This window comes from Bubalus bubalis, chromosome 16 (assembly GCF_019923935.1).
Source record: "Bubalus bubalis isolate 160015118507 breed Murrah chromosome 16, NDDB_SH_1, whole genome shotgun sequence".
Taxonomy (NCBI): domain Eukaryota; kingdom Metazoa; phylum Chordata; class Mammalia; order Artiodactyla; family Bovidae; genus Bubalus; species Bubalus bubalis.
The window spans coordinates 8495649-8520718 of record NC_059172.1 but is presented as its reverse complement, the minus strand read 5'-3'; the positions used below and the strand labels follow the sequence as shown (position 1 = coordinate 8520718).

General features: G+C 56.7%; 1 protein-coding gene across 5 annotated transcripts in view; it reads left to right on the top strand.

The window, feature by feature from the left end:
* The first annotated feature begins 5459 nt into the window (after positions 1 to 5459).
* DGKZ (diacylglycerol kinase zeta) overlaps positions 5460 to 25070 on the top strand; it is a 44864-nt gene continuing 25253 nt past the window's right edge. Inside the window, exon 1 of one of the 5 annotated variants that reach the window (XM_025266124.2) lies at positions 5460 to 5669. In XM_025266124.2, the coding sequence (XP_025121909.1) occupies positions 5479 to 5669 (191 nt within the window). In that variant the 5' untranslated portion in view covers positions 5460 to 5478. Of the gene's footprint in view, positions 5670 to 15799; positions 15991 to 18284; positions 18612 to 25070 lie in introns of those variants that run through there. The other 4 variants (XM_025266125.1, XM_025266126.1, XM_025266127.2 and 1 more) reach the window with 4 other exon arrangements.

Sequence of the window (25070 nt, the reverse complement as noted above, 5' to 3'; positions counted from 1 at the left end):
TAAAGAAGGCTGAGTGCCAAAGAATTGATGCTTTCAAACTGGTGCTGGAGAAGACTCTTGAGAGTCCCTTGGACAGCAAGGAGATCCAACCAGTCCATCCTAAAGGAAATCAACCCTGAATGTTCACTGGAAGGACTGATGCTGAAGCTTCAGCTCTAATGGTTTGGCCACCTGATGCAAAGAGCTGAATCATTGGAAGAGACCCTTATACTGCAAAAGATTGAGAGCAGGAGGAGAAGGGGGCCACAGAGGATGGGACGGTTGGATGGCATCATCGACTCGATGGACATGAGTTTGAGCAAACTCTGGGGGACGGTGAAGGACAGGGGGCCTGGTGTGCTTCAGCCGATGGAGTCACAAAGAGTTGGAGGCTACTGAGCAACTGAACAACAATAATGTCTAGAAGACAAGGAGTCAACAGAGAGGGAAGGTGATGGCTGACGGGAGTGGGAGTGGAGGAAGGGAAGGGATCCAGGGAGCAGGTGGAAAGATCCACTTTGACCTGGAGAAGCCTAGATAGAAATGGAGGGCACCGTGTGACTGAAGAACATGGGGAGACAGGAAACTGAGGGAGACGCCCTGTGACTGTGAAGTTTGAGGACAAGACAACGGGGAGGGTGAGCATGGGAGTTGCACTGGGGAGCGAGGGGCAAAGTTTGAAATAGTTGCTCAGAGGAATGGGACCCACAAATATTTATAGGGTATCTCTTACATGCACGGAACCATGATGACCTTGGGAGCACAAACAAGACCCAGTTCCTGATGGCAAAGGGCTTGAAATCTAGCATCCTCTCATTATTGATTTGTGACCATCTGCCAGGCATTGGACTGAGAACTTTACAAGTCCCAGTTAGGGTGAGCATTTTTACAACTGAAGAACGTGGGGTTCAGAGAGGTGAAATGACTTGACCAAGGTCATACAGCAAGTAAGTGGCAAAGTGGATATTTGAAGACAGGTTTGGGACTTTCCTGCTGGCTCAGCAGGAAAGAATCCACCTGCCAAGGCAGGAGATACGGGTTCGATCCCTGACCTGGGAAGATCCCGCATGCAGAGGAGCAACTGAGCGTGTGAGCTGCAATTACTGAGCCCACGCGCCCTTGAGCCTGTCCTCTGCAATACGAAGAGCTGCCGCAGTGAGAAGCCAGCACACCACAAGTAGAGAGTAGCCTGCCACAACTAGGGAAAAGCCTTTGCAGCAATGAAGACCCAGAACAGCCAAATATAAACAAAGAAAGAAAACTGCATAAAGAAGACAGATCTGTTTGGCTTCAGAGCTCATGTTGCCCCTCCGGCTCTCCAGCTCGCACCCCAGCACCCCTTCCACCTTCCTTACCCCTAACCCAGCTCTTAATCTGGCACAAGATCCAAGCACACTGGGGGGCTCCCTGGAGCCCAGGGTTTGGCAAGCGGGTCAAGGCGTGGTCATCTGCAGTCATCATGCCCATCCAGCCCAGACAGTCCTCCCCGCCTGTGCTGGGAAGCAGGGTTACCTCCCTCATGCAAGCCACCTGTTGACTTCCGCCTCCTCAGCACTGTGTCACTGTCCCTGAGGGGGCCCCTCCCCAGGATGTCCCCAGTGATGGAGCTGCAGCCTTTGCACTGTATTGTCAGCCCTGGCAGCTGGCACTGCCGCACACACACACACGTGGTGGCTTTCATGAGGTCAGTCACCCTGCTCAGATTGCCACAACAAACCCTTTGTTACACCTGGAAACCAAAGCTCTGTCAGCACGGAGAGCGGCTGTGAGTGATGCCCTGGAGCTGGGATGGGCTGGGGCAAGGCTCCAATTCCAGAGATTGGACCACCCCAGAAGCCATCTGACCAAATGGGGCACCTATTTGACGAGGGTAACAGGTGCCCGTTGGGGCACTGGGAGGGAGGAGACAGGCTGGGAACTCACCTCCAAGGAAGCCTGAGTCTCTTGGTCATCAGAGTGACAGTTAACAGCATGCGTCTGATGTTCCTGCTTCACATCTGTGCGTGACCTTGGCAAATGACCAAACCTCTCAAAGCCTCAGCATCCTTGTCTGTAAAATAGTACCCACCCTCATAAAACTGCTGTGAGGGATAACTGAAAGCTTGCCCACGAAGTTCTTAGCACAAGGTCAGTTAGGCAGTAAACACTCGAAAGGCATTAGCTATTATTTTCTGAGTGCAGAGGCGAGCAAGGAGCCAGCTGCAGCTGGGAGAGGCTGCAAAAGGTGGTCAGGCTGGTGGCGGGGGAGGGGGGCTTTCATTCTTCCCTTGGATTCTTGGGAAGAGGGCAGAGCCACGCAGCTAAAAAAATAACGCAGTCAGCAGCTGGTCCTACGTGGGGGAGGTGTGAGGACAGAGGGGAGAAGTTCTCATTTAAAAAGGATTGAGAGGAGTGAGCTTGGCAAAGAGTCGACCAAAAAAAACGACCTGGAACTCAGCAGCTAAGCAGCTGTGAGGGAATGTCAAATCCAGCAGAATGACCATAATTCTCAGTATAGGAGGCTACCCCGGGCCTGGCAGTTTGGAAAATTAGCAATCCTGGAGGCCATCTCAGGGGCAAAGTTGTGGGGGCAGGGAGGAGCTCTCAAGGGCCTAACCCCCTCACTCCCTTCTACCCGCCTCCCTCCCGCATCCCCCTACGCCACAACAGGACTTCTTTAGAACTTGGCTTTCCATTGCAAGCTCCCCAGTGGTCAAGATGCTTAATGCAATTCCATTTATTCCATTCATCCAAGGTGGAATTGATAGACCAGAAGAGAGGGGCAAGGCGGAATGGAGGCAGCTGCCTTTGGGGCATTTGAAGATGAGGGAAGCAGGCCAACGTGAGGCTGTTACTGTGTGGCAGGCAGCCCGTAGGGAGTGGGAAAAGGCATGAGTTCTGGGGCCAAAAGACCTAGATTTAAACCCTGGCTCGCCACTCACTCACCTCACCTGAGCCATCTTGGAGCAAATAAATCACTTGAATGACATCTCAGGGTCCTCATCTGTAACATGGAGGAAGCGATAACATCTACCACCCGGGCTTGTGGTAAGAATCAAATGAGATGTTAGTTATTGTTAGAGGGTGAAGGGGAATGCCCGGAGAGGGGCCCAGGAAGCAGTTACAGGGCTGTAGGAGGGAGACAACGTCTGTAGTGGAGTGTCAGGGAGGGCCTTATGGGGGATGTGGCGTCGGAGAATGGCCTTGACAGATGGGCAGGATTTCAGAAAAAGGGACATCCTGCCGGCAATGGGAACAACATGAGCAAAGGCACAGAGCGGGACAGCCACTGTAGGGCTGGTGAGAGCTGGAGGAGCCTCGAGCAGTACAGCTCTCCCCCTCTGTAATCCGTTCTTTACCTCTGAGAGTCTGGTCCCTCCCACCTTCCGGGGCCCACAGACAGTGGGGAAAGATAAGACAGACTAGACTAGACACTGGGTGCAGAGGACAAGGGGGCCTGGGAAGAAAAAGAGTGCCTTTCAGCTGGAGCCATCCAGGGAGACTTCCTAGAGGTGGAGGCATTTCAGCGGATCGAATTTGAAGTACAGCAACAGAAGATTTCAGATGAACAATGGTATACAAGGCTGATGCCAATTCCCAGAATATGGAACACAGATGAGTGGAAGGAAATGGATGGAACTGGAGGATAGGATGTGGGGAGGTGAAGGCAGGCCTTGAATGCCAGGCTAAGTACAGGTAAGGTTGAGGGGGCACTAAATATTGCAGAGGGAGAGTAAATGCTGTGGTCAAAGTGAGGCGGGAGGTAGATCGGGTCCCCCACTCCCCCAGGGTAAAGCGATTGGAGATTCATTCCCTGTGGGCCGAAACTCCAAGAGGAGAATAGCAGGACAATTAAGAGAGGCAGCTAAGCCCTGCCCAGACCACATATTTCTCATTCTCAAGTCAGGAGACCTCTTAGACTGCACAGGTGCAGAAAAGGCTCCTTGGAGGTCAAAGGGTGAGTTATGTCAAGGGATGTTCTACCAACACCCTCTCCGGTAGAATCCACCTTGGCTTAGAGAAGCATGTGCGCACATTCAAGGATCTTGAGATCTGCCAAATATGGACTGTGAACCAGGCAAATCAGAATGATTGGCCAAAGGAAACCCAGGAGAAACACCCCATACAAGTAATTCAAACTGCCACGGAGCACGACTCAAGGACTCTTCCTCTAGTTTGCCTGTGTGTCTATTTACAAGTACTGTACTCTTTTCCTCTTAATAAATACTCCACTTGCTTCGATACTGTCTGTCTTGGGTGAGGGCCCTTGGCACTGATCACTGGTCTAGGGGCTAGAATCTGGTGCTTTCATTGCCTCAACCCAGCCCCAGTCTCTGGCTGGGGACCCAAGCCCTGCTCCAAGCCGCTGCAGGCCACCCAGAATCAAAAGGTCAACTTCAGAAAGATAAGTCTAGGGTAATGGATAGGAGGCGTTAGATCTGAGAAGTTACCCAGGGTCCTGCCATCATTCAGATGGAAGGTTCAAGTGCAGAACACCCCAAGGACAAGAGGAGATGCTGCAAGGAGGAACCATGGGATTTCCATGGGGAAGAAGATGAACCTCAAAGAGACCTCTAGTCTTTCCTTCCTGAGTTGGGTTCTCCCCTATCCCAGCCCAGAGATGGATTCAATCTTCTGGGAGACCCTGGCCCAGGGCTTTCAGGGGACAGGCCACCATTCCACACCCACTGGCATCTGGGCAGGGTTCAGCAGAGAGCTAGGCCTAGAGAGCTAACACTTAACCTGCAATCAAGTCCATCCTCAAATTCAAGGCATCCTGGCCCATGTTGCCCTTCCTGCGCCCCTTCTTCAAATCTAATTGGGTCTCTCAAGTCCCATGGCACCGACGGGGTTAAAGCCAGCTCGTGTCACCGCCCCCGCCAACATCGCCCCCCCCCCCCAACCCCCCTGCCCGCGCGGCGAATGCCGAAGCCGGAAAGCGCGGGCCGAGAGGGGTGCATCACTGCCTCTGAGTGACGGGCGGGCCGATGATTGGCAGCTGCCGGGCTGCGGGGTACAGGGGAGGGGGCTCGGGGGTGGGCTTTGGCGGGCGCCCGGGGCCAGGATCGTGCCCGCTGCGGCCGGGCCGGGCTCGCTCCTCCGGTGCCCGAGCCGGGCTGGCGGGGTGGGGCGGCGCCCTCCCCTGTACCCCGCGGGCGGGCGGGTGTCTCTAAGGTGACAGTCTGGGTGCGCGGCAGCGGCTGCGGCTGCAGGAGCGCGCTCAGCGCCCGGGCTCGGGCTCCAGCCGTCCGGGGGGCGCCCCCAGCGCTCACCACGCAGCACCCCGACACCCACCAGGACTGCTCCCCCCAGGGGCGCCGGAGGCTCCCAGCCGGCCCTTCCCGGGCGCGGCGCCCAGCCGCCGTCTGAGCCCCGGACGTCGGGAGGGACGTGCGGGACCGCGCGCTCCCCATCCCCCAACCCCCGCCTCGCGGCCCCAGGCTCAGAAGGAAGGGAGACTGAACTTGAGCAGGGAACCCCGAAAGGCCGCCGGAGCCGCGGGAAGCGGGCGGCCGCAGGATGGCCGAGGGGCCGGGCGGCGGAGGGCCCCGCGGGGACGGGGCTGGTGGCGGCCGGGCGGTCGAGGAGGAGGTGGTGCGAAGGCGCTGCCGGCGAGGCCAGGAGGCCGAGGCACCCCGGGACCGGGCCGCCGGACCCCCTGTGGAGGAGCGGTTTGGCCAGATGCACCTACGGAAACAGGTGTCTTACAGGTAAGGAGGATGCGGGCAGAGGGGAACCTGCTGCTTGGGACCACCCCCACCTTCCACCAAGACCCATCCAGCGCCTGCCTGGCACTGCTCTAGGCCTTGGGGATTCAGAAGCAACTACCAGGGGGTCTCTGTCCTCTGTGTCCAGGGGGGAGCTTCTGTGGCCTTTCCTCTAATGGACAGTGAAAACCCTATTCTTTCAGCGTGGAGTTACAAATGCAACTGCATGTCAGGCTCTGTACTGGGCGCTGAGGGGGGAAAATAATCAAGATATGATCCTTACAAACCTCTGCTGCTGGGGAGACCCGGGAGATGCCCCCCGGCACTTCTTCTTGGGGAAAGAGGGACCCCCCCCATTCATTCAATAGGCTTTACTTGAGCTTTCCTGGGGGCTGACCCTATGCTAGGCACTGGCCTGTGGAAGTGACTGAGATGGCGCTCCCTGCCACCATGGCTGAGACCCTGCTGCCTAGAGAAAAGGAAGGAATCCCTCCCCCCCATGGACCCCTCTGCCCACGTAGATCCTCCCTGGCATCCCGGTGGCAGACTGAAACTTGCCCTCCCACCCTACCTTCACCTGTGCCCGGAGGAATCAGCTGGAGCAGCGGGCCCCAGGAACCACTTTTCTGATTTGGGATGGGGCGCGGGGAGGACTGCCCCTCAAGTAAGGGTGGGTAAGTTACACAGGGGAGGGATCCAAGGGGGGTGGAGGCAGGGCAAGGACAGCCTTTACCATCCCCGTCTCTCCCAGACCATAGCCTCAACCAGGACTTGCTGCCTCTCTCAAAAGCCCCTGGCTCAGAGTGACCTTTGGGGGGTCCGGCAGGGACACGAAGGTATCTGCAGTCCTTGAAGCCATCAGCCTGGTTAGAGGGATCTCCTATCTGTTCACAACCCTGAGGACTTGAGATGTGCGAGGCTGCCCTGTTCCTCCCCAGGGCTTCTGAGAAGGAATATCCTAAAACTGACCAGTCCTGGGAGCTTGAAGGACTCCAACTTTTTTTTTTTAATATATATTTACATTTATTTATCTGGCTGCACTGGATCTTAGTTGCAGCATGTGAGATCTAGTTCCCTGATCAAAAATCGAACCCAGGCCCCCTTGCTTTGGGAGTGCAGAGACTTAGCCACTGGACCACCAGGGAAGTCCTGGACTCCAATATTTGTAATGACTATGAAACCATCATGGGGGTAGATGAGAGAGGAGGGGAGGGGACTTTTCCACCACCATGAAGTGAGATGCTCAGAATAAATGGGGCAAGAGGTGAGGTTCCCATGGCTCTACTTTCACTGTCTGAGACCTATAAGGAATCAAAAGTACACTGGACTACAGTACTGAGTTCTTCTAGAACACCATGCTGAGAGAAGGGCGTCATCTGTCCCCTAGTTGCAGAGAGAGAGGCATCTGAAAGTCTCCTGGAAGAGGAGAGAGTACGAAGAAACTGATGGGTGATGGGGCATGGAATGGAAGAAATATTACTCTGGGAGTGAGGAGGCCTGACTTGTATTCTCACTTTTGCCAGTGACTTGCGTGTCCTTGAACTAGACACACACACACTCTCTCTCTCTCTCAGGGCCTCAGTTCTTCACCTGTGACATAAGAGAGTGACCCAAGGTTTTCCTTAAGCCGTTGGTCAGGGCCGAGCAGCATCTGGAGCTGAAAAGGAAGCCGGCATGGAGTAGAGGCTTAGAGAGATGGAGGCAGAGAGTAACCAAAGGGCTGAGAAGATGCTGTGCAGGAATACACACACACTCGGAGACAGACACAAGGGCTGGGATTTGCCCAGGGTGGCTCCTGAATGGAGGGCCCTCCCCAGCCCAAACTTGAGGCCTCTACTCACTAAGGACGCAGGGTCACCAAGCTGTGGCTCCCCTCTGGCTGTGAAAGGATGGGCAGATGGGGAGACCTCTGAGTCACCTGTGTGAGGGCTGCAGAGAACAGCACCATGGTGGATTCCAGCTGTCATCACCCCTGGACAGATCAAGTGAGGCGCCCCCTCACACCTGGAGGCAAGGCCAGATGTCTTGTCTTAGGACCAGGGCAGGGCAGAGCATCAGGGCAAGAAGGGTGGAGGAAGGACTGAGAAAAAGACAGAGCCCGGGTCCGCCCACGGGACCCCAGTGGGAGGACTCAGCCCTCCCCCGTGACTGTCGTCCAGGCCGCTGGGGGCTGGCCAGAGCTCAGGCCCACCGTAGGCCTTTCCACCTCCTCCGCTTGCCTGCAGTTCCTTGCAGCTCTGGCTCGCAGCTAAACCTCCCACCCCGCTGTGAGGAGTTGCTAAGAAAAGCAGTTGAAAACCATTCACAGAGAGAAAAGGCTTTTAGACAGAAATGCGGGGGCAAAAAAAATTCGAGGGCGAGGGGTGGCAGCGGAAGCGGGGTCGGGCCTGGCTGCCTCTGACGTCAGTGAGGACGGGGGTTTTCGGCAGGACAGTAGGAGCTTTTAGGGACGTGGGGGGTTCTGGGAAATAGGTTCCCTTCCACCCCACAGCTCCGGTGGTGTGGGCTGAAAGCGGCCCTGGCAGCTGCTTCAGGGTGATGGAGAGGCGGCAGGTTTCTGGCAGGAGAAACTCTTAGCGGGGAGGGAAGTGGAAGGACACCTTGTTTCTGCATCTGGGCCTGAGGAAAACTCCCAGACACTCAAGGCCTGAGCTCAAGGCCCACTGAGGGTGGCCTCCAGCCTGGGAAAAGCCTGGGGTATGAGAGACACTGGCTTTGGTCTGCAAGGACCAGTCAGAAGATGTGGAATTTGAACCTCTGGAGATAAGCCCAGCAGTTCCCAAACCCCAGATCAGCTGAGGATCTCTTTTAAAATCATTTCTAAAGTCCTCCCTAGAGATCCTGATACAGAGAGTCTGGGGTTGGGCCTGGACATCTCGACTTTTAAAAACCTTCCCCAGGTGGGACTTCACTAGGTGGTCCAGTGGCTAAGACTCCATGCTGCCAATGCAGGGGGCCCAGATACAACCTAGGGAGCTCGATCCCACATGCTGCAACTAAGACCCGGCACAGCCAAATAAGTAAATAAATCAGATTAAAATAAATAAAAAGAATTTAAAATAGTAAAATGGGTGGAAAAGAAAAACCTCCCCCAAGTAATTTTGATAGTCAAGTAGGTTTGGAAATCGTGGGCTTTACCTATGGAGATGCTGGAGGAGAGAGGCAAAAGGTAAAAAAGTCAGCTGGATCACTAGGGACGTGGCTGGCAGGGGGCATCCCTGTATGGGTGCTGTTGCGGCCCTCAGTCAGTCAGTTCAGTCTCTCAGTCGTGTCCGACTCTTTGTGACCCCATGGACTGCCGCACGCCAGGCCTCCCTGTCCATCACCAGCTCCAGGAGTTCACTCAAACTCATGTCCATTGAGTCGGTGATGCCATCCAACCATCTCATCCTCTGTCGTCCCCTTCTCCTCCTGCCTTTAGTCTTTCCCAGCATAAGTTGTGGCCCTAGAAAGACCTTAAAGGAGCACCAGCACCTCTGTCTGGAGCTGACCCTGGGCCAGACACTGTACGAGATACAAGTATGAGATAACATTCTTCTCTTGACAAAAACATGATTCAGTCCAGGGCCAGGCAGTAAATAGTTCCAGCTTTGCAGATCACGTGGTCCTGTAGCTCTGCTCTGCCATCACAGTGCAAAAGCAGCCATAGACAATATGGAGACCAATTAGCATGACTGGATTCCAGTAAAACTTTATTTATAGGCACTGAACTTTAAATTTCCTATGATTTCTACTGTCACAAATATTATTCTTTTCCTTTTTTTCCAACAAAGACCATTCTTAGCTCACAGCCACACAAAATCAGGCAGCGGGCCAGATGTAGTCCACTGGCCATAGTTGGCCAACCCCTGATCCAGCAGATGGCATGAGACAAACACTTGGGAAAGACAGCTGATGGTGGGCATTGGGAACAAACCTGGGCATTGAGCAAAGTGGCACATGCATTGCACTGAGAGAGACAGCGTGATGCTTGTGCATGCAGTCTTCAGGGTCAGAGAAATCTGGGTTCGAATTCCAGCTCTGCCCCTTCCTAGCTGGGTAAGTCACTTTCACCTCTGATCTCATTTCCTCTATGGAAAATGGGAACAGTAATACCTGTACCAGAAGGTAGCTGGCAAGATGAAACAAGACATGTAAAGTTCCTGACTTTTAGCAGGAGTGAGAAGCAAGTTAGATCTTCTACTCTCCCTAGCTGGATCTCCTTGTGGGTTGGGGGTGCAGGGCAGGCCAGGAAGGTCCCTGAACAAAGTTGGCCTGGAGTGATGGATGCTTGGTGAGATCTGGGAGAGAGAGTTCAACAAAGGGAGGGCTTCCCAGGTAGTGCTAGTGGTAAAGAATCCACCTGCCGATGCAGGAGACACAAGAGATGCGGGTTTGATCCCTAGGTCGGGAAGATCTCCTGGAGGAGGAAATGGCAACCCCCTCCAGTATTCTTGCCTGGAGACTCCCATGGACAGAGGAGCCTGGCGGGCTATTGTCCATGGGGTCACAAAGAGTCGGAGATCACTGAGCAACTGAGTGCAAGAGTAAAGCCTGAGCATGTGTGCATGTCCCCAGACTGCAGTCCTCCTCCTGCCCCCTCCGCCCCTACAGAGAGGCTGGGGGAAGAGCCCGGGGGGCCAGCTGGCAGGGGAGGGTGCCCCCTGCTGTGGGCACAGGACTGCGGGTACAAAGCTCCTGAGGGAGGGGCACCTGATCCGACTCTCCCTGCTGCTATTTACCAGAAGCTAAAAATAACCCAAGAGTGACAGGGAGATGGGGCCGATTTGTAATTTAAATAGCAACAGGATAAAGCAAGGAGCTGCAAGAGATCACATTCTGTCCTGAATTAAAAATGCAAAAACCGGGGGCAGAGAGCTGAGCTGGAGCTGGAGGAGGGGGCCCACTGCCAGAGGAAGCCGGAAGCTGGGGGGTCTATCATTTTCCTTCCTTTGGGAAGGGCGGGGGCCCAGGCCCAGCCCGGAACTCCTTCCTCCCCTCAGGGACCCGAGGTTCTTGCTGACTAGTGAGTCAAAGGCCGGCAGGGAGGGCTGTGCCCAGAGGTGGGGCCAGGCTTATCGAGAAGGCAGCTGTGTCGGGATTGGGATTCCAGAAAGTGGGCCTTAGCAGACCCTATTTTGGCCCAGGGTGCTTGAGACAGGCCCCCTCAGCATCCCACGTCCCCCACCTCTCGCACCAGCGGCCTTTCTGGAGGGGAGCTGGGAAGACCAGTTCCAGCAGAGGCATTGGAACAGGTTCTTCTCTGCTGTGCTGCTGAAAAGGCATCAGGAAGCCTGGGCTGGAGTCTCATTTTCACTTCTACCGGTGCCATTGCAGATCAGAGCATTGAGAGAAGCCCTCAAGGATCCAGGTCTCAAAGACAAGGTTAGCACAGGCTAGGGAGGAAACGTGTCTTCGAGGATGCCCAAAGTGGGTAGAGGAGGCATTGGGAAAAGATTTGTTTTCTGCTGGGCCCCTCTGTGCTTAACCAGGGTTTTTGGCCTATGGATGTTTGGAGAAGGAAAGCTAATCAGGATTCATAGAGTGAGGGAGAATCCGAGGACCGCAGGGCAGCATCTTTCAGATGAGAAACTGAGCCTCAGAGTCATTAAGCAATGTGCTAAGGTCCCCCAGTCAGTAACTGGGAGACCCAGAATCCAGACTCAGGTCAGTTTCACTCCAAAGCCCTTTGCAGGCTCCCAAGGCCTGGACGTTCATCCTTAGGGAGCTTTCCTCCTGGCTCTGTACTAAGTGCACAGATCCCTGGGAGGGATAAAAGCAGAGGGGTGGGGGCTGGAAGGTGGTTCTGCAATCAGAGCTTGTGATCCAACAGATGGGGATGAGAAGCTTGAAGGGCCTGCTTATCTTGCCCTGGGAGGTCTGGTGCTACCATCCAAGCTGGAAGCAGCAGGAAGCTCCTGAGGGCAGATCCAGCTAACCCCAAGCAAGGGACAGACATTTAGGCTCCTCTCCCCTTCCCTGCGCCCCCCTCCCCCAGCCTGGGGACCTGGGACGTGCTGAAGGACAGTTTCCAAGAGGAATCGTGGTTTGAGGGACCACCTGTGACTCCGGAGGTACCCGTGCTATATTCACAGCTCTCTTGCCCCAGAGGGAAAGGGCCCCCAGGCCCTTCTCCAGATTTCCTCCCACACATGACTTTAATGAGGCTACCCAGAAGGAGCCTAATCGAAATTCCATCTGTCAGGAGCCAGCAGCACCTGCAGCCCAGCTCAGGTGCATCTGTCTCCTCTGTGGCTCAGCAGGTGCTTTGGGGCTCTAGCTTGCTCCCAAGGACTCCACCAGGTACCTGGATCACAGACTTAGCTGGTGGGAAGGGACATGGGCTCCAAAAATCCCCCATGTCTCACCACAGCCACTCAAGCAAACAGGAAGCCAGCTCCCTCCCTCTGCTCCGCTTGTTGGGCTCCTATATTCAGCTCATTTCAACTTCCATAGGAAGTTACTAAGCACATCCTATGCATCTAGCATGGAACCAGAAGCAACACTGGGGTCAGGAATCCTGTAAGGAGATAAGACTTCATATGCAGAAAAGGTCATATAATGGAGGAGTATCTGGGGGGAAAAAAAAGATGAGTGTCAGAGGGACATCAGTTAGGTAGGAGGACTGACTCTAAAACAGCATTTGACACTTCAGTTCAGTCGCTCAGTTGTGTCCGACTCTTTGCGACCCCATGGACTGCAGTACACCAGGCCTCCCTGTCCATCACCAACTCCTAGAGTTTACTCAAACTCATGTCCATCGCGTCGGTGATGCCATCCAACCATCTCATCCTCTGTCGTCCCCTTTCACTTAGTAGGTCTTTACAAAATATGTGTCATATGAATGAATGAATGAGTGGAAACCTGAAGATCAGGGAAGGAGATTCAGATGAAACTGTCAGAGCTGGACAAGATCTTAGAAACCATCTGGTCCAACCCAGAGATGTTAAGTGATTTGCCCACCGTTGCACAGCAAGGGCTGGGGTTTGACCCGACTCTTTCCACCTTCCCGTTTTTTTGTTTTGCTTTGGGGACTGGGGTTTTGCAAGATGGAGGTTCAGATTGGCCAAGCTCTATGGGCAGATGGGGCAAAGGAAGCAGCATAAGCGGAATGGAGTGGTGGGGTGAGGGCAGAGTGTTAAAGGAAGTGTGAAGAAAGAGGGAAGAAATGCTTACTGAGTACTTACTGAGAGGCAGGCACCAGCATGGTGTGAGCTGAGAGCAAAATCTCTGCAGGGAAATCTTGGACCCAGAGGCCAAAACGAAAGGAACCAGAACATAAGGAGCCCTGAAGGTCAGGCCAAGGAGGTTGGCTTGGCTGGTTTTGAGAGCAGAGGCTGTCCAGGTCGTGGCTTAAGTGTTTGGTGCCCTGGTACATTTCTTTTCCCCAGCTCCCACTTGCTCATCCAGGCCATGGAAAGTGGAACACCCCATCCTCTGGGGCCTCAACCAAGCCCAGAATAATTTTCTTACCCAGATTCCTCTTCCTGTGAGTATCTGTGTGGATTCTGAGGGGTCCCCAGCTCCCCAGTGCTGGCACACCTTGTCCCAGGAACTGCCAAGGGCATTCTCCCCGGCCCTGTGCACCTGTCCCTTCCAGCCTCGTCCTCCCCACCCCACCTGCAAAGCACCGACAGCTTCAGTGAGTACAAGCCCAAGGGGGCCGTGGTCCACTGCCAGGCTGCTCTGCCTCTCAGAGTCCCCAGCCTGCCTGGCTTCCCCCCTCCAGGAGTCACATTTCCTGCTCTCTGCTGCTCCAGGGCTGCCAGAAGCCTCACTGAAAACAAGCCCAGCCCCATTTCCTCTGTTTAACTGTTCAAGCTACTTCCAGAATCCCTGGGGGGTGGGGGGCGGGGGGAGACAAGGCCCTGCAACGGCCTCCTTCTAGTACAGGCCTTGACCTGGCTGGCAGAGTCTCTGCTGGGGCTTTACAGCACACAGGACCTGCCTTAATGGAGGCAGGATGATGGGCTGGAGGTAGAAGCCCTGGGAAAGGGGGTGCCAAGCCTCAGCGGCATTACCTGGTTCTGTCCCCAACCCCAGAGGGACAAGAGGATGTCTTTTTCACGGGCACCGACTCATGGGGGAAGTCTTATTTCTACCACTCACAGGCTGGGTCCCCTTGGACAAATGAGCTTAGCCGCTCTGTGCCTCAGGCTCCCCATCAGTCAAAGGGGGTAAATAACAAGATCTATGTCATAAGGTTGTCGCAGGAATTCAAAGGTTTGGGGCACAGTAATGTCCAAGAAATATTAGCTATTTATCATTATTATTATTACCAAGTATTACTTATTCATGACATAGCGTGATTTATGAAACGAATAGTTAATGAGAAGTATTAAGTTCCAGTCATGAGGGCCACAAAGGTGATTACAGCACCAGACGGAGGTTTCTTTTTTTTTTTTAATTAGTATTTGTTTAGTTATGTATTTGGCTGTGTCGGGTCTTCGTTGCGGCACGCAGAATTTTAGTTCTGACATGTGAGATCCAGTTCCCTGACCAGGGATCAAACCCTGGCCCCTTGCATCAGGAGCACAGAGTCTTAGCCACCGGAACACCAAGGAAGTCCTCAGATGAGGTTTCTGAGGGCTGGAAGGGCACCGTGTACGTTTCCTGTGTCTGCAGGTTCTGTAGTGTCGATATTTATTGAACTAAACTGAACTGACACCGTTTCTGTCCTCGAGAAATTTACAGCCTTTCTGGGGTAACAAACACATATAGAGCTGAAGAACTAATTATAGAGCAGCGTGATTGAAAGAGTGCTTGAGGAAGGTATGATTTCCACCCCAGAACCAACCCTAATAATAAAGAGTAAGTGCATGCCTTACTATTTATTTAGCAAATTCTCAGAAACGGCCTCAACGTCCACCCAGTGTGGCCGTTTTGCTATTCTTCAGACACATCCAGTACATTCCTGCTCAAAGCGCCTTTGCTCTGACTGCTCCTTCCACCTGGACTGCTGTTCTGCCAGGCAGTCACACCATTTGCTCTCTCAGTTCATTTGAATCTGTTCTCGACCGTTACCTCTTCAGGGAGGCCTTCCCAGTTCCCCTCCCTAAATAGCATCTCCATTATCCTCCTCTTCCCCCTTCACGTTGGCTTCATTTTTCTCTGTAGCTCATCTCATCTCATCACCTGCCATTCTTTCATATGTGATTTGTTTAGGATAGAATTTAAGCAACATGAGGTTAGAGCGCTCGTTCCTTGCACCCTGCTGTCTAGTCTGATATAGAGCCTGATGCACAGAAGACACTCAGAAACTGTTTATTGAATGAATTAATTTATAAACCCTTTTGCCTCTTATTTAATCCTCCTAAAACTAAGAAATGCAGGTTCAATCCCTGGGTCGGGAAGATTCCCTGGAGAAGGAAATGGCAACCCACTCTGGTATTCTTGCCTGGGAAATCCCACAAACAGAGGAGCCTGATGGGCTATAGCTTATGGGGTTGCAAAGAGTCGGACGCAACTTACCGACGAAACGACAGCAACAAAAAACTCCACGAGCTTAGTTATTACTAGTGCCCCCTTCCACGCTACAGATGAGAAAATTGAGGCTCAAAAAAGCTCCCTGACATGCGTGTTCCCTTGTCTATTCCCTACCTTATTCCTAAAAGGATTTCAGGTGATCTTGGAGAGACAGACCTCTCTGACCAGGGTACACAGCTGGTAAAGGGAAGAAACAGGATGTAGGACCACATCTTCTAGTTCCAGTCCTTTCCACCCCGCCACATTCTGTGTGCCTGACCCTGTGTTAGGCGGTGTGGTGCTCACAGGGCTGAGTGGAGACAGAGCTGCGTGCAGGCTGGGCACAGGGCACCTGGTGGTGGCGATGAAGTGGGCGGCCTCGGCAGGACCAAGAGGTGAAGATCAGAGCTGTTAGGCAGAGAGGGAGGCCAGACGGGGGCCGAGGTTCAGATCCCAGCCTGGGCAAGCCTGCCAGCTGCCTGGCAGCCTCTGACTTGGTATTGTCTCCCGGCTGCTGGGCTGGGCTTGTCCTCACCTGCCTCTCGCCCTCTCGGGCTGGCAAGCCCTTCTTGCCCGCCAGCCTCCTGCCCTGGCCAGCGGAAGGCGTCTGTGAGGCCTGTGGTCCTCTCTGGGGCAGCCGGCCGGCCTCTCGTAGGGCCCCCGGGTCAGGAAGTGCCGAAAGAGGAAGAGAGTCGCCGGGCAGGATGAGCGCACGGGGGGCCGGCCGCAGTACTGGGGGAGGCTGCGATGAGGCTGCAGCTCTGGGCCCCGCGGAGCTTCTGGCGACCGAAGAAGGGGAGCGGCCCGGGGCTCTGAGACAGATGTGGCGCTACCGCTCCTGGGACGTCCCACAGATCCCAGCCGAGGTCCCCCAGTCTCAGTAGGTACTTGGGCGGCCTGAGAATGGGCACGGGGACCTTTGGCCCTCAATCCGTCCATGAGTCTTTTATCTGGGGTGGGGGAGTCGGCAGAAGTGGGGTTACCTCTCTCCCTGTGTCCAGTGGCTCTGCAGAGGCTCAGAAAAGGACAGAGGGCTTCTTGGCAGCGTAAGAGGGGCTCTGATGTTTGAATTGCTGGGGGGCGGTGTGGCAGGGGGCTGAGCTTGCAGAAGGCGGAGTCGAGGGAGCTAACAGCAATGGGATCTGGGAAGAGAAGCCCCCACAGGAATGTGGCTGTGCATGTCTTGCACAGAATCAGCAGGGTCTTAGCTGCCTCTGATCTCCCCGCTCAGAGCTCCGTCAGAGCCATTGGGAAACTTTCCCAAAGGGTCCCAGGCACCCGAGGAGGACCATGTCCAGCCCCCTGGGGGATTTCACTGCCGCTGTGGCACCTGCTGCTGGTGGGACAGGGGGTGGTACCCCATGCCTGGTCCAGGTCAGGAGGAAACTTGAAGGAAGCCGGGAGAAGGTTCTGAGCTTCAGGATGGTGACTATTGGTTCCAAACGGCAGGCTTGCCCACATGTCACAGCTCCCAGCACTGGCTATATGTGGCTGGCTGAGGCTGGAAAATGGGCTGCCAGAACCCCAGAGAGGGTGAAAGTGAAGTGACACAGGATGTGGCTTTGCAGAGAGGAGTGCTAACAGAAACAGCGGGCACCTCATATGGGCATCAGGGTGGCAGTGCTGGAGGGAGAAGACCATACTCTCCAGCCGCCTGGCCTCCTCCCGTCAGCCCTGCAGGAGCTATCAGAGGCAGCCCCTGAGCTGCTGATTCCAAGTGTGTGTGTGCTGGCCTTGCCAACCACAGGTGACTGCTCTGGTTCCAACGGTTTTCCTCATCTCTGGAAGGGGACACACTTCGCTGTCTGAGGGGCTGTGTTTGTATGTCTGTGAGGTATATTTCTGGGTGAGTAAGGTATATGGAGGGAAGCCCAGGTGACTCAGTGCTCAAGAATCCACCCGGCAAGGTAGGAGTCACAGGAGACACGGGTTTGATCCCTGGGTCAGGAAGATCCCCTGGAGGAGGAACTAGCAACCCGCTCCAGTATTCTTGCCTGGAAAAAATCCCGTGGACAGAGGAGCCTGATGGGCTACAGTCCATGAATTCACAAACTGTCCGATGCGACTGAGCACAAATGCACAAAATATACTTAAGGGGGATGTAACAACATGTAACCATTGTCCTGGGTTATATGTGAGCATACAAGAAAGACCTTTGTGTTCGCTGACAGCATGTATGTTGGGGAATGACAGTGCGGTCCTTCCTTTTGTGTACGTATTTATGTGTGTGTAAGAGACGTGCAGGTGAGTCCTGTGGTATAAGAGATCCACAGGCCCCATCGCATATTGTGTTGGGAAAGTGCCATGTACTGGGAGTGTGACAGTGTTAGAAACAGCCTTGAAGAGATGTGGAAAGATGAATTTGGGTAACAAACGTGTCACTGGTGTGCGCCAGGGTCCTTCAGTGACTTTGGTCCTCGTATAAAATCTCTTAAGTGTGAGAAACTGGGGGTGGCAAGTGTTCGACTGAGTAATGGGTAAGCGTAATCGTGTGTGAGGCGTGTTTTCGTGTGTACCGGGAGCGCCGTGTGACTTCTGTTCCCGTGGGCGTGATTTCGGAGAGCCGAGCGAGTAGGGGTGGAGCTGCCGTAAGTGGCCGTGACAGGCACCGGGTGTGCGAAAGAGGTGTCTACTCCCTGTAGACGTGGGAGGGGAGGGGGCGATAGCCCCCCTCGCGAGTGTTCACTTGTGATCATGTGTGTGGTCCGGTGGGGGCGGGGGGAGCGGGGGCTGAGAGGAAGAAAACAAGGTTGCGCGTGTCCGGGTTCGCGCGCCGCGCGGGCGTGTCAAGCTGCAGACTCGATCGGATCCGGGCGGCGCACCCGCTCGGGCTAGTGGGCGGTGCACCCGCTCGGGCTAGTGGGCGGGGCAGCCGCTCGGGCTCGTGGGCGGTGGACCCGCTCCGGCTTGTGGGCGGGGCAGCCGCTTGGTCTCGTGGGCGTGGCCTCGGCGGCTCCACCGCCCCCCGCCCCCCGTCCTCTCGGTCCCGCCCCGCCCTTCTGGCGGCCCAGGCGGCTTGCGTCTTGGCGGGCCGCCGGCAGAGGGCGCGGCGGGCCGGGCGCCGCCGCGTAACCGAGGGGGCGTGCTCGGTGGCGGGGCAGGCAGCGGCCCGGCCAGCTATGCGGGGTCCTGCGGCCGCAGCTGGCGGCACTTCCTGGAGCCGCGGCGGCCGCTTCCCCGGCACCTGGGCGTGGGGCGCGGGGGCGCGCGGCGCGGGGCGGGCGGAGTCAGCGCGCGCCATGGCCGAGGCGGGCGCTGAGGAGCCGGCGTGCTGAGCCCCGGCCGCCGGCCCAGCATGGGCGTCTCCCGTGGGCTCGCGGCCGGCCGGGGCTAGGGCCGGATGGAGCCGCGGGACGGCAGCCCCGAGGCCCGGAGCAGCGACTCCGAGTCGGCCTCCGCCTCGTCCAGCGGCTCCGAGCGCGACGCGGGTCCCGAGCCGGACAAGGCGCCGCGGCGTCTCAGCAAGCGGCGCTTCCCAGGGCTGCGGCTTTTCGGGCACAGGTGAGCGCGGCGGCGGCGGCGGGAAGCATCCCTCGGCCACCTGGTGCTGACCCGGGCGGGGTATCCCCGCGCGGTGGCTATCTGGGCTGTCTTGGCGTTGGGCTCAGCATGGGGGGCTCCGCCCCTGGCGTCCGGGCACTGTCAACGGGTGGGTGGGGGGTGTCATTCTCTGGCACCGGCAGCTCAGCGCTCCTTCTCTGGGGTACTGAGACAGGGGCGGCTTCTAGCTCTCCAGCAGAGGCAGAATCACCTAACCCCCTGGCACCAACGGGTCGGGCCCCCACGACTAGTCACGCTCCGTTTTCTTGGCACTGATGGGAACCGGGCGCCCTCTGAGCCTCTTGGCCCCAGGGAGGTGGGCAGTCACGTCGTCGTCGTCACCCTGGTCCTCCGGATGGCTGGGTTGCCTACCACCGCGCTGCATGGCATCCGCAGAACGTGGCCTCCTGGATTGTACTGTCACGACCCATGCCTGTCCCCGCAGCCCTGGTCGCTGATTTAATCGCTGGGCATTTTAAGCTGCTCTTTGGGGTGGGGGGTGGTCTGACCACCTGTTCTACACTGCTCTGAATTAGCAGGGAGGCCCACAACCTCTGCTGGAGAGTAGGCACATACCCCCCTACCCCCATCTAGTCCTGCTGGGAAGGGGATGGGTGCTGGTTCTTTCAAGCTCCGTCTCGCCCCCTCCCCCAGCGCGCCAAATGTCACCATCTTGTGCCTGTGACAGGGCTTTGACCAGGACTCTGGGGGAGGGTGTGGAAAGATTGAGTGGAAGGCGGCCCGGGGCCTGTGTGCTGGCCCGGGAGCTGCTTCCTGCCCCTGCAGTCCGGGTGTAAGGTGAGAGGAGGTGGAGCCCGGTGAGTACTGCCACCTGGCTCCCTGGGTTTTCTCCTGGCTTACCCTGGCCTTCTCCAGCGGCCGCGGAGCTTGCAGCCAATCAGCTCAGGACCCCAGCGCCAACTCAAATTGGACTCTGACCACTTGGAGTATGCCCAGGGCCTCCCGCTCGCTTGCCCTCAGTTGTCCAGGCTTCATGGTACTGGGGCCCCCCCCACGCCCCAAGCTTTGGCCTGCCCCTTCCCCAGGGGTGACCTCACCTACCAATAACATGGGCAGCTTTTTCCTGTACAGGTTGGCGTCCCTGTGATGCGGACCTGCGCCCTTTGGCTGCCCTGCCCTAACCAGGGCCCTGCTCTTTGCCTCTGCACTGTGTCGCCAAGCCCGCAGGTCTGGATCCTCACACGGGCAGGTGGAGCTCCCTCCGTAGGCCCTTGGCAAACCGTGCAGGCTTCAGTGTCACATCAAATGGGAAAGGGCGCAAAGCGACTCCTGCCTCTGTTTTGTCACCCACAGCCCTGCAAGGGGGAGCAGTTGACACCCAGCTCCGCAGGATGTAGCCTCCAGTGTTCACAGGCTCGTGGGGCGGAGGGGGGGGGCTCCGCCAGAGGCTTCCTGTCCCTGCCCACAGGGCACCAAGTGCCGGGCTCTTCTGGCCTGTGGCTGCGTCCGTCGTGAAGGGCACAGGCTTGCGCACATAGCAGCGACCCCTCAGGAGGAAGAAAAAGAAGCGGGAGAACGACCGGTACCTTTACATCAGTTTCTCAAATAACCAGGATGGGTATTAACTTCTCCCGTTTTTATAGATGAGAGGAACACAGGCTCAAAGAGATGAGTAGTTTGCCCAGAGTCACACAGCAAGTTTAAAAGTCAGAGACAGAGTTTGAACTCTAGTCTGATTCCAAAACCCGAATCCTTTTCTCTCTACCAAACAGAACGTCACAGTGACCTCAGGACCTTTAGGAAGTACAGATTCCTAGCTCTTACCTGGGCATGTCTGACTCATCAGGTCTGGAGGTGGGACTGGGCATTTTCTACAACTTGCCAAGTGTTTCTAAAGTGCTTCCAAGTTTGAGAGCCATCGTATTACGTCCCTCTGGGGATGGTAAGCGATCTGATAGGTTAGTGAATGAGAAGAACCTGCAACAGCTCCTCTGGAAGCATGGCAGGAGTGTCCCTGCCTGGTAGCATTGTGCTCGGGCAGCGGGCATAAAGAAATGAATGTGTTTGGAAAACCCCGTAGAGTCAGGGGGAGGGCAGCCGGGGGCAAAGACTTCCTCCTGGCAGGCCTGGAGTCAGAGAGTCAGATGTCCCCCGGGGCTGATCTCTGTCCCCTTGCTTTGACTGGCTGCAGGGCGGGACGGGTGATGGGAACGGGGCACTGCAGTGGCGCCGCCTCTTTACAGTATCGCCTGGTTCTGCCCTCTTTCTGGTTGCCAGCCTCAGGTGAAGCTCCCCAGTGCTTCCAGCTGAACCCAGCCTGCCGTCTTTCCTCAGGCGCTGAGCTCATCCTCAGCCCAGCTCTTGCTGCTCATTGGGCCTCCACCCTGTGATGATCAGCTCCCACCTTGCTTTCTTCCTCTCCGCCCCCCGCCCCATACACACTTCAGGCCTTGGGACCAACGGTCCCGTTTCGCGAATAGACCGTGGCTGGGAGAGAGGATGGCGAATAGATTGGTGGCAGCTGCAGATGCTGCGCTGAGTCTTCTGCCTTCCGATCTTGGCTTGATGGTAGAGGTCTAGAATCCACTAGCATTCAGATCTTGGCTTGGTGGTAGAGGTCTGGAATCCCCTAGCATTTGGATCTTGGCTCTATGGTAGAGGTCTAGAATCAACTAGCATTTGGATCTTGGCTCGATGGTAGAGGTCTAGAATCCACTAGCTTTCAGATCTTGGCTCGATGGTAGAGGTCTAGAATCCACTAGCTTTCAGATCTTGGCTCGATGGTAGAGGTCTAGAATCCACTAGCTTTCCGATCTTGGCTTGATGGTAGAGGTCTGGAATCCACTAATACTCCGCCGTGGGCTTGGGAGGGGTAGCGAAGGTACATGGGCTGCGTGTTTACCATCTCTGGTGTGGTCAGGAGGAGGACGATCTCTGCCTGGCAGCCTCTTTGGCATCTCCCTTAAAGCCCACCGCAGCCTCTCACACCAGCCTCTCACAGGTTCACCGTCTGGAAGCTGGGGAGCAGTGTGCCACATCTTCTTTTTTATTTAGTCCAGGAAGACACATGGCTGAGCCATGCTCCTCCCCAGCTCCATTCCACGTCTTCCTGTCCTTGCTGGGAACCATCAGCCTCTTCCTATGAGGAGGTGTAGGCCCCGCCGTACCGGGCATCTGGCTTTTCCTCTTCTGACCTTTCAGCCTCCTGGCCTGAGGGGTGGTCAGTCGGAAGTAGGAGGGAAGCTAACTGCCTCCTCTTCCTCCTCTTCCAGGGCTCACCTCCAGAGGACGCCCTCCAGCTTCTGGCCCTGTGCCAGCAGCCTGACCCTGGGCAGGTCACACAGCTGGTGGATTAACTGGTTTGGCACCCCAGGGGCATCAGAAATTACCTGGCCGTTCATCCGTCTAGACGGAAGGAGCCTCAGCCCGCAGAGCCCATGGGAGCCCGAGCATGGGGTGTACCCGCCCTGCCCTTTATCCTGCTTAAAGTCAATCGTTCCCAGAGGGCAGGAAGCACACCTGTGGGACAAGTTGGAGACAATAGGCCCCATTTAGAGGTGATGCCACACTCGGGGCCCAGTGAGCATGGACCTGGAGTCCAGATGGCGGAGGCTGCCCGCCAGGCAGCCTGAGCAGCAGCAGCCCCAGTTGGGGTTGGTTTTGCAACAGTCGGAAGGGACGTGTTGAGGGACGCCTCACGTTCAGAGGCAGGAGCCCAGACTCTGGCGCCCGGCTGTCTGGGTGCAAAAGGCGCCTCTCTGAGTGGTTTGTCTTGCTCAGGCTAATTCTGGGAGCGGCCCCAGGGGCCAGGGGAGGCTGGTGTGAGCCAGGGCCCCTGGGTTTGGGAAGAAAAAGGGGCCTTGGCATGTGAACCGCAGGTCGGCTCACCTGACCGCCCACTCCCCCACTCAGCGCCGGGTGCCAGTGGGGGCCGGCCTGGCCAGGCGCGGGTGTCACCCATGGTCTTCCCCCTGCTGCCACACACCCGCAGCTCTGGCTTAATGGGCAGGGGAGGGGCATGGGCAGCTCTTGGCACTTTTTTTCCTCCATGCTGTCCTCCAGAAAGGTCAGATCCTAGGATGCAGAGCCGCCCAGGACTGTCACTTGGCAAAAGAGAGCACAAGAGTGGGTGTCCTCCTCAGCAAGGACAGGGGAAGGGCCGAGTGGCCCTGGGAGATGGAGAACCAGGCCTGCCCTCCGCCGCTTTTGGAGCCCTCTCCGGGATCCACCAGTCACCCCCCGAGCAGAGTGGAAGGCGAGTGGGCACTTGACCAAGGCAAGCAGGTTCCCGGGTCCTCAAGCCGAGGGCGACCTTTTTCCTGCAGTGTCGCCAGAGTGACACAAGGGGGCGACAGCTACCACCGAGGGCCGGGCGTGATGGGGACATCCCCTCGCCTGCTTTCCGCTGGTGCCACGGGCCTGTGGGTGGGCCCACACAGACCCCTGCTGCTGACACTCTGGCCGCCAGGGTGCAGCTGGGCAGGAGGTGGCAGGAGACAGGCTGGGGGCGAGCCTCCACGTCACCTGACCCGACCCCCCTCCCTGCCTCTGAAGACCGAGGCCCAGGGCAGTGGCCAGGCTGAGGTCTCACAGCTAGCAAGGGGTCATCTGGGCCTCCAGTGCCGGTCCCCTGACGCCAGGATCATGTCAGTTTGTACCCCATGCCAGAACCCCGGAGGCCTCCCCGCTTTCTGAGAGACCCTCAATCTGGCACCTTCTGGCCTGCCCGCCCTCGCCTCCTCCCTGCTGCCACCTGAGTGATTCTCTCGGTGGGCCTGTGGGGAACCCCCCGCGCCTGCATCCAGGCTCAGCGTCTCCCTCATCCTGGGCGAGATCAGGGTGCATTTCCGGGGGGTGCCCCCACCGAACTGCTGCCTCTGAACCTCCGCTTGGGTGGGGCCCCTGGGGCCCTTCAGGTGTCAGCCCCACACAGGGCTGCAGTGTGGTTCCTCACGCCCAGGGGTCTCGGCCCAGGGCCCCCCTGGCACTCCAGTCTCATAGGCAGGAGCCTGTGAAGGTGGTTTCAGGTGGCAGGGGGCAGGTCAGAGCAGCAACCACACAGATGCCTCTGAGGAGCACGCATCCTGCCATCTTTTTGGCCCCCTTCCTCAGCTGAGACCCCAGAGGCAGGGTTCAGTGGCGGAGAGCAGGTCTGAGGCGACCTGAGGCTCTGGGTCCTGGGGGAGTGGGGAGGGCTGAGGAGACAAGCACGCCCGCCCCCCCTACCCCAACCTGGACGCCAGGGATGTGCTCGCTCGTCCTTCTCCGGCGATTCACAGTTACCAGAAGCTTGAAAGTCCATCGTTTCATGTAATCCACCCAACAACCTTGTAGTTGATTTCATTCCCATTTTAGGTACGAGACCCCACGGCTCAGAGAGGCCATCAAGGCTCCTGTCCCAGGGTCACACGGTTTATGCTGGAGCCCAGAGCCAAATATCTTTCCAAACACCAGGCTGCCCTGGGACGTACTGGCCCTCCCTACTTCTATTCTTTTATTATCCCATCACCAAACTGGTAGAGTCTAAGAAGGGGTTTGAGGGCTTCTTGAAAGCGAGAGATCTTTGTCCTGCGTGGGAGTGGAGTAAGACCTCCGCGTGGTCTGTGCCCCAGCCCCACAGGAGAACTGCCACCAGGATCCTCGCTCCTGGGAGATCAAGGCTGGGCCGGGGCGGGCGGACCTGCAGGTGGAGAGACCATGTTTGTAAGCAGGAGGCCCTGTGGCTCCCTGGCTGGGTCTGGAGTGGAGGAGCAAGCCTGGGGCCTTTCATCTGGCCTTCAGAGCGCAGGGAACAGATGACTCAAGGGACACACTCAAGGAGCCCTGGGGGGTGGTCAGTGAGTGGCCTGTGGCCCGGGAGAGCAGAGTGCACCAGGCCTTCAGGGGAGAGGTCTGAGAGAGGTGGGGCCCGAGCCCTCTCGCCCCACTCTGGAACCTCTCCTTGCTTGCGCCTGGCTGGGCACCCGCTCCAAGCGCCCACTCGGAGGTCTCTACCCTGCCAGGGCTGAGCCAAAATAGCTGTCTAGGAGCTTGGGCCCGCACCGCCCACGCCCCAGCATCTCGCGGGTTAACAGCTTGCCTGTCTCTCCACCCCTCCTTCCCCAGCTTGCTGACATTTTACTGAAGCGGGGGTGGTTGTGAAAGGGGGCAAGCTAGTTCCTGCTCCTGGCCCACACAGACACCCCACTGACAGCCTGTCACCCGCTCGCCCTCCCCTTCTAGGGGAGACCTCTCTTCCGGCCCCACCAACATGGGCTTCCTACTGTGAGGCAGCGCAGGGCGTGCTCAGGGTTCCACGCCGCAGCCAAAACCCATCCCTGCAGGACGGACCCAGGCAGCCCTCAGGAGCTGTTCTCCCTCTGCGGGGTGTTGTTTTTTTTTTAATATATATATTAAAAAATCTGTAAAAAAAATTTATAAAAATATTTTTTAAAACATTAAGTTTTTGCCACGAGGAAA